At 50.3% G+C, this 16,183-nt stretch overlaps 1 protein-coding gene across 1 annotated transcript; it reads left to right on the forward strand.

The window, feature by feature from the left end:
- Positions 1-267: 267 nt before the first annotated feature.
- Positions 268-1,326, forward strand: BDKRB1 (bradykinin receptor B1). Its single transcript, XM_027521197.1, has one exon. It carries the CDS (start codon positions 268-270, stop codon positions 1,324-1,326), a length of 1,059 nt encoding a protein of 352 aa, XP_027376998.1.
- Positions 1,327-16,183: the final 14,857 nt, after the last annotated feature.

The following is a 16,183-nucleotide window of genomic DNA, read 5'->3' on the forward strand; positions in this document are numbered from 1 at the left end:
TGAACTCTGTACACCCATGGCTGATTCATGTCAATGTACGGCAAAAACCACTACAATATTGTAAAGTAATTAGCCTCCAACTAAAATAAATTAATTAATTTACAAAAAAAAAAAAACACTCTGTAACACAAAAGGTAAATGAATGGGTGTGGCCGTGTGCCTATAAAACTATTTTCCAAAACAGGAGGCAGACTGGATAGGTCACAGATTAGAGTAGGCTGCCTCCTGCGTGATGCTCCATGTGCTGTTCCTTGCAGGTCACCGTGGATGGCGTCCTGGGCCCTCCTGGAGCTCCAGACTCTCAACCAGAGCCAGCCCCTGCCCCCGAACACCACATCCTGTGACGAAGCTTGGGAAGCCTGGGCCCTGCTGCACAGAGTGCTGCCCACCTGCGTTCTCTCCATCTGCCTCTGCGGGCTGCTGGGGAACCTCTTTGTGTTGTCCGTCTTCCTCGTGGCTCGACGGCGTCTGAACACGGCAGAAATCTACCTGGCCAACCTGGCGGCTTCTGACCTGGTGTTCGTCTTGGGCTTGCCCTTCTGGGCGGAGAACATCCGGAACGAATTCAACTGGCCTTTCGGAGCGCTCCTCTGCCGCCTGGTCAACGGCATCATCAAGGCCAACCTCTTCATCAGCGTCTTCCTGGTCGTGGCCATCAGCCAGGACCGATACTGTGTGCTGGTGCACCCCATGGCCAGCCGGAGGCAGCGGCGGCGGCGGCGGGCCCAGGGCACCTGTCTGCTCATCTGGGCCGTGGGGGCCCTCCTGAGTCTCCCCACATTCCTGCTGCGCTCTGTCAAGGCTGTGCCAGAGTTGAATGTCTCCGCCTGCGTGCTGCGGTACCCCCACGACGCCTGGCCCTTTGTAAGGATGGTGGAGTTAACCCTGCTGAGTTTTCTCCTCCCCTTGGCTGCGATCGTTTTCTTCAACTGTCACATTCTGGCAGCCCTGCGGGGGCGGCGGCAGATCAGCAGGACGAGGTGTGGAGGGCCCAGGGAGGGCAGGACCACCGCCCTGATCCTCACCCTCGTGTCCGCCTTCCTGCTCTGCTGGGCGCCCTACCACTTCTTTGCCTTCCTGGAATTTCTGTTCCAGGTGAGGGCTGTCAGAGGCTGCTTCTGGGAGAATTTCATCGATCTGGGCCTGCAATGTGCCAACTTCTTTGCTTTCGTCAACAGCTGCCTGAATCCAGTAATTTATGTCTTTTGGGGCCAGCTTTTCAGGACCAAAGTCTGGGAACTTTATAAACAATGCATTCCTGGGAGTCTTACTCCAGTAGCCTCGTCTCATAGGACAGAGATCCTCCAACTTTTCTGGCGGAATTAACACAGTGGGGAGCCAGGAAGTGTGGCTTCCTTATCCATTATTACTGACATCATAAATATGGAGAAGGGGGCAACAGAGGGTGAGATGGTTAGATGACATCACCAATTCAATGGACAGGAGTTTGAGCAAACTCTGGGAGTTGGTGAGGGACAGGGAGGCCTGGTACGCTGCAGTCCATTCTGTCACAAAGAGTCAGATACGACTTAGTGACTGGACAGCAACAGTAGACTGAATGATGTCCCCACCCACCCACCCACATAACCAGGACCTCATCCCTGGAGCCTGGGAATGTTTATGTGGTAATGGGGACTTTGCAGGCGTGATTAAGATAAGGATCTTGAAATGAGGAGGTTACCCTGGGCTATTTGGATGAGTCTAGTATCATCACAAAGGTCCTTACAAAGGGCAGGCGGAAGTGTCCAAGTCAGAGAAGGTTGGAAGGATGCAATGAAGGGTCCACAAGCCAAGGACTGCAGGCGCCCTGTAGAGATGAAATGGCAGGGAAATGGACTCTCCCTGGAGCCTCCAGCAGGAACCACCTGTGTTGACCTCCTGACTGCAGCCCAGAGACACTGCTTTGGAGGCCTGACCTCCAGAACCGGAAGATAATAAATCTGTGCTGTTTTTAATAAGTCACCGAGTTTATGATTAATTTGTCACAGTGGTAGGAAACAAATTTTCAATAAGCATCTCTTACTGCAATTCCAACTGTCCTTCCAAAATGTTCTAGGTTAACTACCAGGAACAGAGAGATGATATAGCTAGAGATCCTATCTGCAAGGAACTTACAGAGATCAAAATAATTACAGTATAAAAAAAGTAAATGAGAAACCACATGCAGGTGATACAGACCCGTGCCTGGGGCGTTCAGAGGGAAAGAGGATGGGCTCCTTCCAGGGTTACCAAAATAGAGGTTGCAAAGGCAGTAACCGTGAGCTGAGTTTGACAAGGGGTAGAATCTGATACGGGTGTCCCTGGGGGCTCAGCGGATGCGGGAGACGCAGGAGATGCAGGTTTGATCCCTGCGTCAGGAAGATCCCCTGGAGGAGACAATGGCAACCCACTCCAGTATTCCTGCCTGGGGAATTCCATGGATAGAGGAGCCTGGAGGGCTACCAGTCTGTGGGGTCACAAAAGAGTCGGGCACGACTAATTGACTAAACAACAACAGGAACCTGGTACACGGAGAGAGGGAGGCAGAACTGGGACACACAGGTTGGAAGTGTGGGCTGCGGGTGAAAGAGAATTGAATGCTTCCATGCCTTTCTTGCTGCGAGGGTCCCACTGGTGACCCTGAGAGGGTCTGCCTTCCAGGAGCTCAAGGCAACAGGGATGAGAGTTAGGAAAGCGTCACAGAGCAGGAGCATCCGTTGTCAGGTGAGAACACACGGAAGGGGCGTCCAGCCTCGGGGGCGGGGAGGGAGCCATCCAGAGGGGCTTCCTGGAGGAAGAGACCTAAAATCCCCCAAAGACAAGCAAAATGGGGGAAAGGAGTGCTCTCGAGAAAAGAAACAAATCAGACCCAGAGGCAGGAGGATTCACAGGTTAAGCAGGAGGTGGAAGGAAGGAAGGATGAGGCTGCGAGGGAGGGGTTTGAGGTTTGAGGAGAAGCAGATGTTGGGAGGATCTCTAATGGTCAAGGGCAGGAGGGAAGCATGGAGGTGTTTCAGGGGCTGTGAGCGCCTGGATGGAGGTGTGCATTTTTTCTAGATGATCATTTTGTGTGTTTGTTTTTGGCCGTGCTGGTCTTCATTGCTGCTCTAGGGCTCTCTCTAGTTGCGGCAAGCAGGAGCTCCTCGCTAGTTGCAGTGTAAGGCTTCTTGTGGCAGTGGCTCCTCTTGCTGCAGAGCACGGGCTCTGGAGCGAGCGGGCTCTAGTAGCTGTGGTACACGGCCATAGCTACGTCTCTGCATGTGGGATCTTCCCGGATCAGGGTTGGAGTCTGTGACCTCTGCGTTGGCAGGTGAATTCTTAACCACTGGACCACCAGGGAGCCCGCATGCATTTCTCATGTGAATGAATCACTCTGGCCAAGCTCAGTGGGCCCAGGTATGGTGGACAGTGGACTGCTCCAGGGGTGGGATTTGTCAGATGGGCAGCCATCGAGTAAGGGTGTTGGGGATTTTGGTGGTACTATGGAAAATGGCTAAATTAGGGAAGTAAATGAACCTAGGAGATGAGGGAAGCAGAGTGACACTGATATGGTTAAAGGACAGGGGTTAAAGGGAGCATCCAGAGCAAGATAGAGGCAGGAAAAATAGGAGGTTGTGGCCACAAAGTAGGAAGGTTTGCACTGAACGTTCCACAGGGGGGACCACCCCAGGATAGCACAAGGATCAAGGGTGGCCATGCGGGCTCCCCTGGTGGCTCAGTGGTAAAGAATCCACCTCCCAATGCAGGGGACACTGGTTCGATCCCTGGTCTAGGAAGATCTCACCTGCCACAGGACAACAAAGCCGGGGAGCCACACCTAGGAGCCCACGTGCCCCAGAACCCATACTCTGTGACAACAGAAGCCACCGCAGTAAGGAGCCTGCACACCACAGCTAGAGAGGAGCCCCTACTCGCTGCAACTAGAGAAAAAGCCCGCACAGCGACAAAGGCCCAGCACAGTCAAAAAGTACATGAATAAGTAAACTTTAATGGAATCTATTAATTAAGACTTCCCTGGCGGCTCAGACGGTAAAGCGTCTGCCTACGATGTGGGAGACCTGGGTTCAATCCCTGGGTCGGGAAGATCTCCTGGAGAAGGAAATGGCAACCCACTCCAGGATTCTCGCCTGGAGAACCCCATGGACGGAGGAGCCTGGTAGGCTACAGTCCATGGGGTCGCAAAGAGTCGGACATGACTGAGTGACTTCATTTTCACTTTTCACTTTTCACTTTCATTAAGATAAGACAGTCAAAGACCAGTGAGGTGAGGGGTGGGCAGTCAGGCAGGCAAGGTGCTAGAAGGACCTGGGGAGGAGAGGTCAGTGGGCCCGGTGCCAAGGACAGTCTCCAAGGAAGGGTTGGGGAGAGGGGATCTCTCCTGCTTCACGAGAAGGACCTGTCCTCAAGGGACATCAAAGAAGACCCAGGTTCATTCAGGAAATGGCAAGGAGGCAGTGTTCCTGGAGCTTGGTGATGGAGAGGTAGGCAGGGGGTGGGCCGCCAGACCACTATGCCATCAGGGACAGCCCTTTGATTGGCAGCCCAGCTCCTGTTGGCTTCCTAGAGAGCAGAGAGAGAGGTTCAGGGGGCCTGGATTTAGGTCAACAGGCAGGATCCTGCCTCCCCACATATCTACTCTGGACCAGGGGGTGTTTAACAAATATTTCAATTCCATAAAAAGTCCCCACCCTCGGGCTTCGCTTGAGCACTTGGAAGCTCTTGCAGTGCAGAGTCTGCACTCCTTTGTTCATTTGCTGAAGTTTATTAAGCATCTGCTGTTTCCAGGCGCTTAAGGCGGGATCTGAAGCAGGAGACAAGGCCAAGGCACAAGCCTGGTCCTCTTAGGGCTGACCTCCTGGGGCTTCCCCAGGACGTCAGTTCTTTGGAGCTGGGTAGCAGCGCTGCTGCCAACAGGCAGGCTCCCTCCCCAAGGGTGGAGGCTGGACTCAGCCAGCTTGCTTGACTCCAATGCAGTGCAGTTTCTGAGCCCCTGCATAGGACCCAGTGAGCAAAGCCCCAACAGCATAGTGGCCAGAATGGACAGAAGCATCCAGGCAGGCAGGGAGAGCTGGAAAGAGAAAATAAGACCCAGTCTCTCGTGCACTGACCCCAACATGTCCTCTTCTTTCTCGGGCCCTGATTTAAAGTTGAGGCTTCAAAAATCCTGACAGGCTCACAAAAAACAATCCCACATGCTATGGAAGAGCGTGCTGGCCTGAGAAGTCACAGCATTGCTCACTGACCTGAAGTTCAACAGCAGATAGTCAACAGGGGCTCTGATAAGCACAGATGATTTATGGGACGCCTGTCACATTAACCAAAGCACAGTGCTCGCTCCTACAGCTGGGGAGCTGTAGGCCAACCCACTGTAAGAATTCTGTTGTCCTTCTGCTGGGAAGGTCAATTACTCATTTGCAGGTAGAAAAATTCCTACCTGCGTTAAAAGGATCAAGGTTGAGGGAGAAATGAATATTTCTGAGTTCCCATGGCTCTCATTGACGTGCTCACCTGGGGTATTTCACACCTGGGTCCAGGCCCAGGCTCACCTTGTAGGGCTCACACCTGGCATGGCCGGATGAATCAGCCATTCATCTGATGGGCTTTATCACTGGTGGCTCAGTGATAAAGAATCCACCTGTCAATGCAGGGGACACTGGTTCGATCCCTGATCAAGGAAGATCAGGCAACTAGGAGTCCACGTGCCCCAGAACCCATGCTCTTCGACAACAGAAGCCACTGCAATGAGAAGCCCGCACACCGCAGCTAGAGAGGAGCCCCATTCACTGCAACTAGAGAAAAAGCCCGCACAGCAAGAGACCCAGCACAGTCAAAAATTAAGTAAATAAAAGCTAATGGAACCTATTAATTAAGAAAAGACCCACCCGCCCAGCTCCACGCCCCTGTTTTCTCTCTCTCTCTCCTGAAGGGCTGAGTACAGCTTCTTCTCCAGCCCACTTCCAGCTTCGAGCCTGTCCTGTGAATCCACGGCTGCCAGCTGCCCTCCCCTGTGGCATCCATCACCCCAACTGTCATGGAAAATGAGCAGCACTAAGCCCCCCTAAATCCCAGCCTGAGGAGTCTCCCAAGTGTTGCAATGGACACAGACGTTTTCTTGTTCTCCGGAGATGAGTCACAGGTTTCATGAGGAGCAGGTGGGAAGTTTCCTCCTGTGAACTAGAAGAGGCTTTAAATATCATCAAAATGAGTGCATGTCAAACTGGTGCAATCTGAAAAATTATATGGTCAGCTTCCTGGCTGTGATATCATACCATACTCAGGCGTTACCCATAGTGGGTGGTGAGTAAAGAGTACAAGGGATGTATGAATCTAATAAAAATTTTAAAAAAGAAAATATCATCAAGCTCAACCTCTTTTCACAGATAAGGATGGGTGGAAATTCATTCAGTGATCGGGAAACCCAGCCCCAAGATGGGTGGAAACTTACTCAGTGAACAGGACTCCTGAAGCAGGGCTCGGTCCAGACCAGGGATGCCCATGAGACTGGGAGGTCAGAGAAGAGGCCTGAGCACCAGGGATCCTACCATCTGAGTTGCCTTGATGGTGGCAGAGCTCCCTGTATCTGGGGTAGTATTTAAGGCAGTGGGCAGGAGGCCAGGCTTACTTTCCAGGAGATTTGGGACAGAGAAGATATCAGAAGGCCATGCCAGTCAACAGAGATGCTGAACAGGGATGTCACGTTCAGGCTGCATTTCAGAGAGATCATTTCACAAGAACGTAGGACAATGGCCAGAAGAATGTATCAGTCATCTGCTGCTGCATTTAAAAAAAAAAAAAGCCCAAACAATGATTTAAAGCAAGCACCTCGGCTCACAGTTCTGCAGCTGACCACTTGGGCTGGGTTCAGCTGGGTGGCTCTTCCGCTGGTCTTGGCTAGCTTCACCAGGCCCACCTGCGGTCAGCAGCCAGTCACCTGGTAGCTCTGTTTCTAGGGGTTGAGCAGGGAGGTGCAGTAGACACAGAGCTGACCTCAGATGGAGTCAAACCCCACAATGGATTAGGTGTAATGAATGATGGGGGACTGGGGAATACCCCAACTCTGACCTTCCCAAACTCAGATGGAATCAGAGCAGGTAATTCATTCAGTGCTTTGACTACACGTATTAGTGTCCAGTATGGACACTTAAAGGAAATCAACCCTGAATACTCACTGGAAGGACTGATATTGAAACTGAAGCTCCGGTATTTTGGCCACCTGATGTGAAGAAACGACTCACTGAAAAAGACCCTGATGCTGGGAAAGACTGAGGGCAGAAGGAGAAGAGGGTGTCAGAGGATGAGGTGGCTGGATGGCATCACCGATGCAATGGACATGAACCTGGGCAAACTCCGGGAGATGGTGAGGGACAGGGAGGCCTGGCATGCTGCAGTCCACGGGGTCGCAAAGGGTCAGACACCCCTGAGCGACTAAACAACAACAACAATAATTGTGTGAGGCATGGGGTGCAGAGTAAATAAGAGCTTTCCTCTCTTCAGAGGGTTCACAGGATGTGGAAAAGACCATCCAGTGCAACCTGTTCAATGTACTGATGGAAAAACTGAGGCCCGGAATGCTTTGCCTGTCGCATGGTGACGCCATCCATGCGGCGTCTGGGGTCAGAGCCAGCTCTTCTCCTGGTGACGCCATCCACACGGCATCTGGCGTCAGAGTCAGCTCTTCTCCCGCCATGTCTATTCCTCCAGCCCAGGCAAGTGGCTCCCTGGAAAACACTTCCTGAGAACTCCTTGTCTTTCCAGTGGAATTGCCCTTGCCCAGTGCTGATGGACAGAGAAGGCAATGGCACCCCGCTCTAGTACTCTTGCCTGGAAAATCCCATGGATGGAGGAGCCTGGAAGGCTGCAGTCCATGGGGTCGCTGAGCGTCGGACATGACTGAGCGACTTGCCTTTCACTTTTCATTTTCATGCATTGGAGAAGGAAATGGCAACCCACTCCAGTGTTCTTGCCTGGAGAATCCCAGGGACAGGGGAGCCTGGTGGGCTGCCGTCTATGGGGTCGCACAGAGTCGGACACGACTGAAGCGACTTAGCAGCAGCAGCAGCAGCAGTGCTGATGGAGGTGGTGGGAAGGACAGGAAGTCCTTCTTCACTCTCCTGGGAGAGACATGACTGCTGATCTCCAACAGTGCCAGTTCTCCCATCCTTCTGGGAAGTGGGAGGGTTGAACTTCCTCACCCTGTTGGAGTTAAGTGTTGTCTTCGCACTCCTTTGCCCAGTGTGAAGGCAACCTGTGTGTCCCTTCTAGGCAAGAGCATTTCAGAGCACAGCTCTCCTCTCCTCTGCTATAGCAAACCCAGACAGTGGTGTCATTAAGAGGTGGAGCCCATCAGCCCGGATCCCTGAGGGACTACCTACCGACAGCCCTGTGTTAAACGTGAGTAAGAAATCTATGCTTGCTGTTTCAAGCCAGAGAGCTGGAGGATGTTTGTTACTGGAGCAGAATCCAGCCCATCCTCACTGATTCGCCAGGTTTCAATGAGGAGGGGTTGTTCCCAACTTCTGGGCCTCTTGCCCAGCCCTTAACTCCTCTCTGAGGAAGAAAACTGACTTAGCTTATTGACCAGTTTCAAGAAAAAAAGAATTGAACTTGCATAGCTCAGCGCCCCCGTCCATATTCACTCTTTGGAAAGTGCTGTCTGCAGACGCTGGGCTTCTCTTAGCCATGAGGTTCTGCCCCAGAAGGGGAAACTCAGCATCGCCTGGGCCTGTGTGGGTAAGTCCACCTGACTCTGGGATTCAGAACTAAGAAGCCCACTGTGGCCACACGCCTGAGTGACACTGTCTGATCGAGGTCTTCTCAGAAACAAAGATAACGTGGCAGCCCCATCTGCTGACTCTTGTTGCCTCCTTTTGTTCAGAACTGAGACATGAAAACAGGACTGTCCTCAAACCCCAGCTCCTAGTTTCCTGCCCATCCCATACTCCAAGGGACTCAAATTCCAAAAATCTTGGATAAAAACATGGACAATTCAGACTTCCCTGGTACCATGGATAAGAATCTGTCTGCCAGTGCAGGGGACACAGGTTCAATCCCTGGTCCGGGAAGATCCCACATGCCGTGGAGCAACTAAGCCCGTGTTCCACAACGACTGAGCCCACGCTCTAGAGTATGAGAGCCATAACTACTGAACCCCAAGCGCCTAGAGCCCGTGCTCGGCAATGAGAGAAGCCACTGCAGTGAGAAGCCTGGGCACTTCAGCTAGAGAGTAGCCCCCACTCGCCAAAACTAAAGAAAGCAGACTCCAAGAAACAAAGACTCAGTGCAATCCCCCCAAAATGAAAGCCTGCTGTGTATGTCACTTCTGTCTTGTCTGACTGTTTGCGACCCCATGGATGGTATCCCTGGAGAAGGAAATGGCAACCCACTCCATTGTTCTTGCCTGGAGAATCCCAGGGACAGAGGAGCCTGGTGGGCTGCTGTCTATGGGGTCGCACAGAGTCGGACACGACTGAAGCGACCTAGCAGCAGCATTAGCAGCAGGATGGTATCCCACCAGGCTCCTCTGTCCATGGGATCTCCAGGCAAGAATACTGCAGTGGGTTGCCGTGCCCTCCTCCAGGGGATCTTTCTGACCCAGGGATCAAACCCACATCTCTTACCTCTCCTGCTTTGGCAGGTGGAGAAGGAAATGGCAATCCACTCCAGTACTCTTGCCTGGAAAATCCCATGGACAGAGGAGCCTGGTAGGCTACAGTCCGTGGGGTCGCAAAGAGTCGGACACGACTGAGCGACTTCACTTCCACTTTCTTCACCACTAGGCCACCTGGGAAGACTGATGCTGAAATGCAAATCTGATTCCTGAGAGTTTCCACAAAACTTCTTGGCAAAGCTGGCACGAATGTTCTTGACACCAGACACTTAGAGCAGACAGCTCTTGGTTGGGAGGGCCGTCTTGGGCATCGTAGGCTGTTTGGCAGAGTCTCAGGCCTCTAACAACTAGATGCCAGGAGCGCCCGCCGTCCCCAGTATGACAGCCTCAAAGTCTCCAGATGTGACCGAATGTCTTCTGGAAGCAAAATCACCTTCCATCCCCAGCTGAGAACCACATTTTGGCTAATGTGACTCAGTTATGTCGACAATGGCCTCAAGGAAAGGCTAGCAAACTGGGGGGACTTCTCGGAGGGGGAGGACTTCAGCCCTGAAGGACTGAACTTAACAAAGGGAAGGGGAGGGGCCACGGTCCTAGGAAAGCGTGTGCAAAGGGAGGCTGGAAGGCCAGCGGAGATAAGGGGTTGGGGAACGGGTACCACACATGCCACCGTTGGGACAATTAAATCACATCACTCAGAATTGCACACACGGTCAGCGTTTGCTAATCTCACTGCAGCAGAGGCTCTCCTCCAGTCCAAACAGTGACATCAGTTGATAGCAACTAGCCATCACTGATTCTGGCATCACTCCCCAGGGTTGAACAATGAATCCCCCCTCCACCCGCACCTTGTAGCTGTTCCTGTATCATTTTCCCTGCATCCCACCATAGCCAGCCTTGTGATGTGCCGGGGTGGATAAGATCGGGAAAGAGGGAGAAAAGGCAGGAATGCGATTCAGTCATAATGAGCAAAATACCACATTTTAAGGAAAGACAGGATCCGGCAGACTCGGCTGAGAGGGAGGCCACTGAGATGAGGAGGGAGGTGCAGGGGCCATGTTGTCTTTATTTAAAATGTTCCTGCTTTGTTCATCATGGGTGTTTTGCATGCATTCTGAGTTTTTAAAAACATTGCATTCTGAGGCTTCTCTGGTGGTACAGTGGATAAGGATCCGCCAGCCAATGCAGGGGACACAGGTTAGATCCCTGGTTCGGGAGGATTCCACATGCTGTGAAACAGCTGGGCCATGCACCATGGCTACTAAATCTGCGCTCGGGAGCCCACATGCCACAACTACCGAGGCCCGTGTGCCTGGAGCCTGCGCCCTGCAGGAAGAGAAGTCACCACACCCGGGAGCCCATGCACGGCAGCCAAGAGTGTCTTCCACTCACTGCCACTATAGAAAAGCCTGCACACAACCACGGAGACCCAGCACAGCCTAACTGATTAAAAAAAACACATGGCATTCAGTTACTATCTTGGTCACTGCAGTGCCCCTGAACACGACCCCCTTCTTAAACTTTGTGCCCAAGGGGAGGACCCCGGCCGCCTCAACTTAGTCCCAGCCCTGAGTAGTGGGATTCGGGGACGGGGGTTGCATTTTCCCAGAGGAATGAATCAGCAGAGAAGCTCCTATTTCAGACTCACTTTTACGTACCCGCTCCCCCACCTTGCAAGGAAAACACAACAAAAGATCTTTATCTGAATATAAAGCACGTTTCAATTATCTCAGGTCCCAAATATTCCCTTATCAACTTTCTGTGAACACTGGCAACTTTCACAAGCCCTGGGGATTGAGAGAGGGGCCGGGTGTACTTTATCACCCAACCTGGTATTTACAGGGAGAAATTAATCGTGACATCAAGTGACATTTTTATATTCAATTTGAAGTCATGTCCTCGACTAACAGGAAGCTGCCACAGACTAGCCTTGTGAAAGGGTTGGGATAATTAGGACTTTTCCAAAACCTTCCCACTCTTTGTGGGGCCAGGATTTGCTCAGATTCAGCTGGGCTGCGGGGGCTTTGTGGGGCAAATGCAAGAAATCAAAGCTCCACTCAGAAGGGGAGCGGGCGCCTCCTGCTGGCCTCCAAGGAGGAGCACTCTTTCCCCAGAAATGTTTCTGCACAAATTTTTAAAGCCAAGTCCTTGAATGGGTTACAGCAGATATGTTCCAAAACGTAACAAAACACGAAATGTGAAGAGACAACAATTTCTCTTGAGCCCTGTTGGTGGATACTTACGTAGGTACAACTTCTACAAAACGGAAATTGGCAACAGCCATTCAAATTTTAAATGGATGTCACATATCATTGATTCGGTGTTTCCCCTGGTTAGTGATCCATCTGTGAGATAAAGTAAGATGGTGCAGATCAACTGAGACAGGCTTGGACCTTGGACCCTTTGCTGCAGTGCTGCAAAACTTTGCGTGTGTGCTAAGTCACTTCAGGCGTGTCTGACTTTGTCTGACCCTATGGACTGCAGCCTGCCAGGCTCCTCTGTCCATGGGATTCTCCAGGCAAGAATACTGGAGTGGGTTGCTATTTCCTCTTCCAGGGGATCTTCCTGACCCACGGATCAAACCCGTGTGTCTTACATCTCCCGCATTGGCAGGCAGATTCTTTACTGCTAGCATCACCTGAGAAGCCCGATTAGTATGAAAACCACTGAGAAACTGAGGTGCAGCCAAGTTAGGGGACTAGCTCAAGGTCAGTTTTTGGGGTAGAGAGTGGGCTGAAACCCCAGTTCAGCAAACAGGACATAAAGACTAAAAAGATGACTCAAAATGAAATCTGGTATGAAAGATTAAGGAGGTTTTGAAGAAAATAGTATTTAAAAGAAAACAGGTGGGGTGAGGGGGAAATAAGTAAAACCAGTTTAAACTTAAATAAAGGGAGGTATTTATTTGGCCTTAGAAATGTTCATTATAACATTTCTGTTACATATATGAAAAGAGAATCTCTAACAATTGAGCTATGCTATTGATGAAATGAAGTGAAATGAAAGTCACTCAGTCGTGTCCACCTCTTTGCGACCCCATAGATAGTCCATGACAGAGGATGAGAAGGTTGGATGGCATCACCGACTTGAGGGACATGAGTTTGAGTAAACTGTGGGAGTTGGTGATGGACAGGGAGGCCTGGGATGCTGTGGTCCATGGGGTCGAAAAGAGTCGGACACGACAGAGCAACTGAACTGAACTGAACTAAGATAGTCCATGGAATTCTCCAAGCAAGAATACTGGAGTAGGCATACAGTATTGATGATACTGATAATGCTTTTTAAATAGCATAGTTTTTTGAGGGGTGTGGGGATTGTGCAGAACTTTTACTAAATGTTAAGTGCTTTTCGAGTCATAGCCTTGAGGTCTTCATTGCTCAAAAATAAATAGGTCACATCTGGGCTGACAAAGGCTCACGTTAGGTTTTGGAAGCAACGTTAGTACTTGGCAGTGAGCAGTCATGTTTTCCTTTATACCTCAATGAAATCTAAATGTAAGAGAATGTTTTGCCCTCTTCTGACAGCCTTAGAAATTCTTACTGTAAAGATGTGCTAATGTTCATTTTCCTCAGAAAACCCAAAACTGCAAAGACTTTGCCTCCAGCACCCTCCTTGACTTTTATTTCCACATGCTACCCAAGATGTACCCTTCAAGTCAAATTTCCCTGGAACCAGTCAATCCCGAACATCAGGCTGAAAAGCGAACTGGCTTCTCTGGCTTTCCCAAGGCTTCCCCAGCTCTGTGTTTAATGCCAGGAAAGCAGATGTCTGGATGGCAGCGAAAGAGAGGACCAGGTGGCATCTTCAAAATCAGGAATTCCAGTTCTAAGACTATTTTGAGTGACTTCTCCTTTCCTTGGCTTCATAAAATGCCACCCAATTTCTCAGAAGCAAGACAAACTGATTTTATACGGAACAAAAGGCTGGAATAATTAGCCATGTCTAATCTGTCTTATATTAGATTTTGACATCTTCTCGGGGGTTCCAAGTTCCCCAAAGTCGAGGACCATATCTTTCATAGGACTTGCCAGGTGACGCTACTGGTAAAGGATCCACTTGAGAACGAATGCAGAAGACACAAGAGATGCAGGTTCAATCAATACCTGGGTCGGGAAGATTCCCCTGGAGGAGGAAATGACAACTCACTCCAGTATTTTTGCCTGGAGGATCCCATGGACAGAGGAGCCTGGTGGGCTACAGTCCATGGGGTCACCAGGAGTCGGACAAAACAAGCACACACACACACGTATCTTTCATATCTACCCCAGGGCATTACTCATAGTTGGCATTCAGGAAACAGTAACCATAATATCTAACACTTAGATGGTGCTTACTATGTGTCAGACACTATTCTAAGCACTTAGCATACGTGAACTCAGATAATCCTCATAAAATCCTATTATTAGCTCCATTTTATAGAGGAGGAAACTGATGCACAGAAAGATTCAGCAACTTCCCCAAGGCCACACAGCTAACAAGCAGTGGAGCATGGTTTCATATCCAGGCAGTTTGACTCAAAAATATACATTCTTAGCCACTACCCCGGTGGCCCCCAGTGTGTCTTGCACAGCAGGCACCTGGAGAGCTTCAAAAACACACCTTCAAAAAGGACATTTAATACATTAAACTGTGATTTAATTGGTCTTGGGTTTTGGAATTTTTAAAAGCTCCTCGGGTGATTCCAATATACTGGCAAGTTTTGAGAACCATTACATTATACTATCCTGCCTCATCCCGCAGCCCATGTTTGCTGAATTTAATTTGTTTGCTCCATGAGGAACTGCTTTCAGGAGGTAAACAAACAAGCAGGGGAAAAAAAAAAATGTCCAACTTTGGTTGTATCAAATTACCTTGGAGTGTAACGAATTGTAATTCCAGCAGAGCATGTGCTAAGAGCACGGGTCTGGAGTCAGACATTCTCTGATTAAAATCTCTGCATGTAGCAGGGTGTGAGTGGAAAATGTTGCCTGCCGATCAGTAAACAAACGGTGTTACAGCCACCTAGTCGCTGCAGCTGCCCTGGCGGTGAGGAAATGCAGGATGCAGACAAAGGGGTTGCCCGTTGCCATGTCTGTTGCCTTGCCCGCAGCCACTGTGGCTGCCCCTACCGTGTGTACCCCGAGGGAACTCAGGGCGAGAAAACACCAGGCACTGACCCCAGACAGCTGAGGTGCACACCAAAGGAGTGACTCGAAGGAGTCTAGACTCTCACACCTTTCCACCCCACACACAGAAAACTGCTAAAGTCCTTAACTTCAGACGTTTGTCTTCAATTAACAGCTATCTTTAGATGTCCAACCACCTGGTAGTTGCAAAAACTTCTATTTACCTTGGCTCCCTCCATACCTCTTTAGAGAAGTCGCTCAGAGCTATCTGAGAGGCTGTCTTCTAGGCTTGAAATGCTCAGAAAGGCTACAAAATAAAAAGTAATTCTGGACTTTGAGGTTGTATTTTTTTTTTTTTTTTTCCGGACAGGAGTCCTGCTACTTCTCAACAACCCCCATTTCCTTCCTGGGCACACAGCAAGACTACATTCCCCAGCTTCCCTTGCAGCTGGATGGGATCATGTGATAGGATTCTGACCAATAGAACGTGGGCAAAAGTCTCCAGCCCAAGTCTCCTCTCTCTCCTGTGAGGCAGAGCCACAAGATGGAAGGAGCCAGGGCTCCTCCATCACCACTTAGAGGAGGGCTGCCAGATATTCAGGAACACTAACTGGACTTGATGTAAATGAGAAATAAACTTTTTTTGTTAAACTGCTAGGATTTGGGGGTTTATCTGTCATCAGCATATTAAAAAGCCGAGACATTACTTTGTCAGCAAAGGTCTGTCTAGTCAAGGCTATGGTTTTTCCAGTGGTCATGTATGGATGTGAGAGTTGGACTATAAAGAAAGCTGAGCACTGAAGAATTGATGCTTTTGAACTGTGGTGTTGGAGAAGACTCTTGAGAGTCCCTTGGACTGCAAGGAGATCCAACCAGTCCATCCTAAAGGAGATCAGTCCTGGGTGTTCATTGGAAGGACTGATGTTGAAGCTGGAACTCCAGTACTTTGGCCACCTGATGCGAAGAGCTGACTCATTTGAAAAGACTCTGATGCTGGGAAAGATTGAGGGCAGGAGAAGGGACGACAGAGAATAAGATGGTTGGATGGCATCACCGACTCAATGGACGTGAATTTGGGTAAACTCCGGGAGTTGGTGATGGACAGGGAGGCCTGGCATGCTGCGGTTCATGGGGTTGTGAAGGGTAGGACACGACTGAGTGACTGAATTGAACTGAACTGTTAGCAGTGACTACTGTTTGTTCACTAGCACATTGTATGGCTTTGGGTAGGTTACTTATCCTAAGCCTCTTGTGTTGTCATGTGCAGAATGAAGAGAATAGTATAAATGCGAATTGTGTCTGAATGCTGGACAGCTTTCATCTGCCCCCCTCCAGATCCATTCTCCACCCCTCTGCTCTGTTTTCCACTGTGCTTTCTGCCAGGATAAGCTTGAGATACTGAACTATAGGCTCAACCTGTGAGAAGCTCCAGCAGGAGATGGGAGGGCGGGAGCCCAAGGGGGTCAAATAGTTGTCACACCCCTCTGGCTCC

This window comes from Bos indicus x Bos taurus, chromosome 21, assembly GCF_003369695.1.
Source record: "Bos indicus x Bos taurus breed Angus x Brahman F1 hybrid chromosome 21, Bos_hybrid_MaternalHap_v2.0, whole genome shotgun sequence".
NCBI lineage: Eukaryota > Metazoa > Chordata > Mammalia > Artiodactyla > Bovidae > Bos > Bos indicus x Bos taurus.

Coding starts and splice junctions, on each gene's coding strand:
- BDKRB1 (XM_027521197.1), top strand. CDS start 268: ATGGCGTCCTGGGCCCTCCTGGAGCTCCAGACTCTCAACCAGAGCCAG.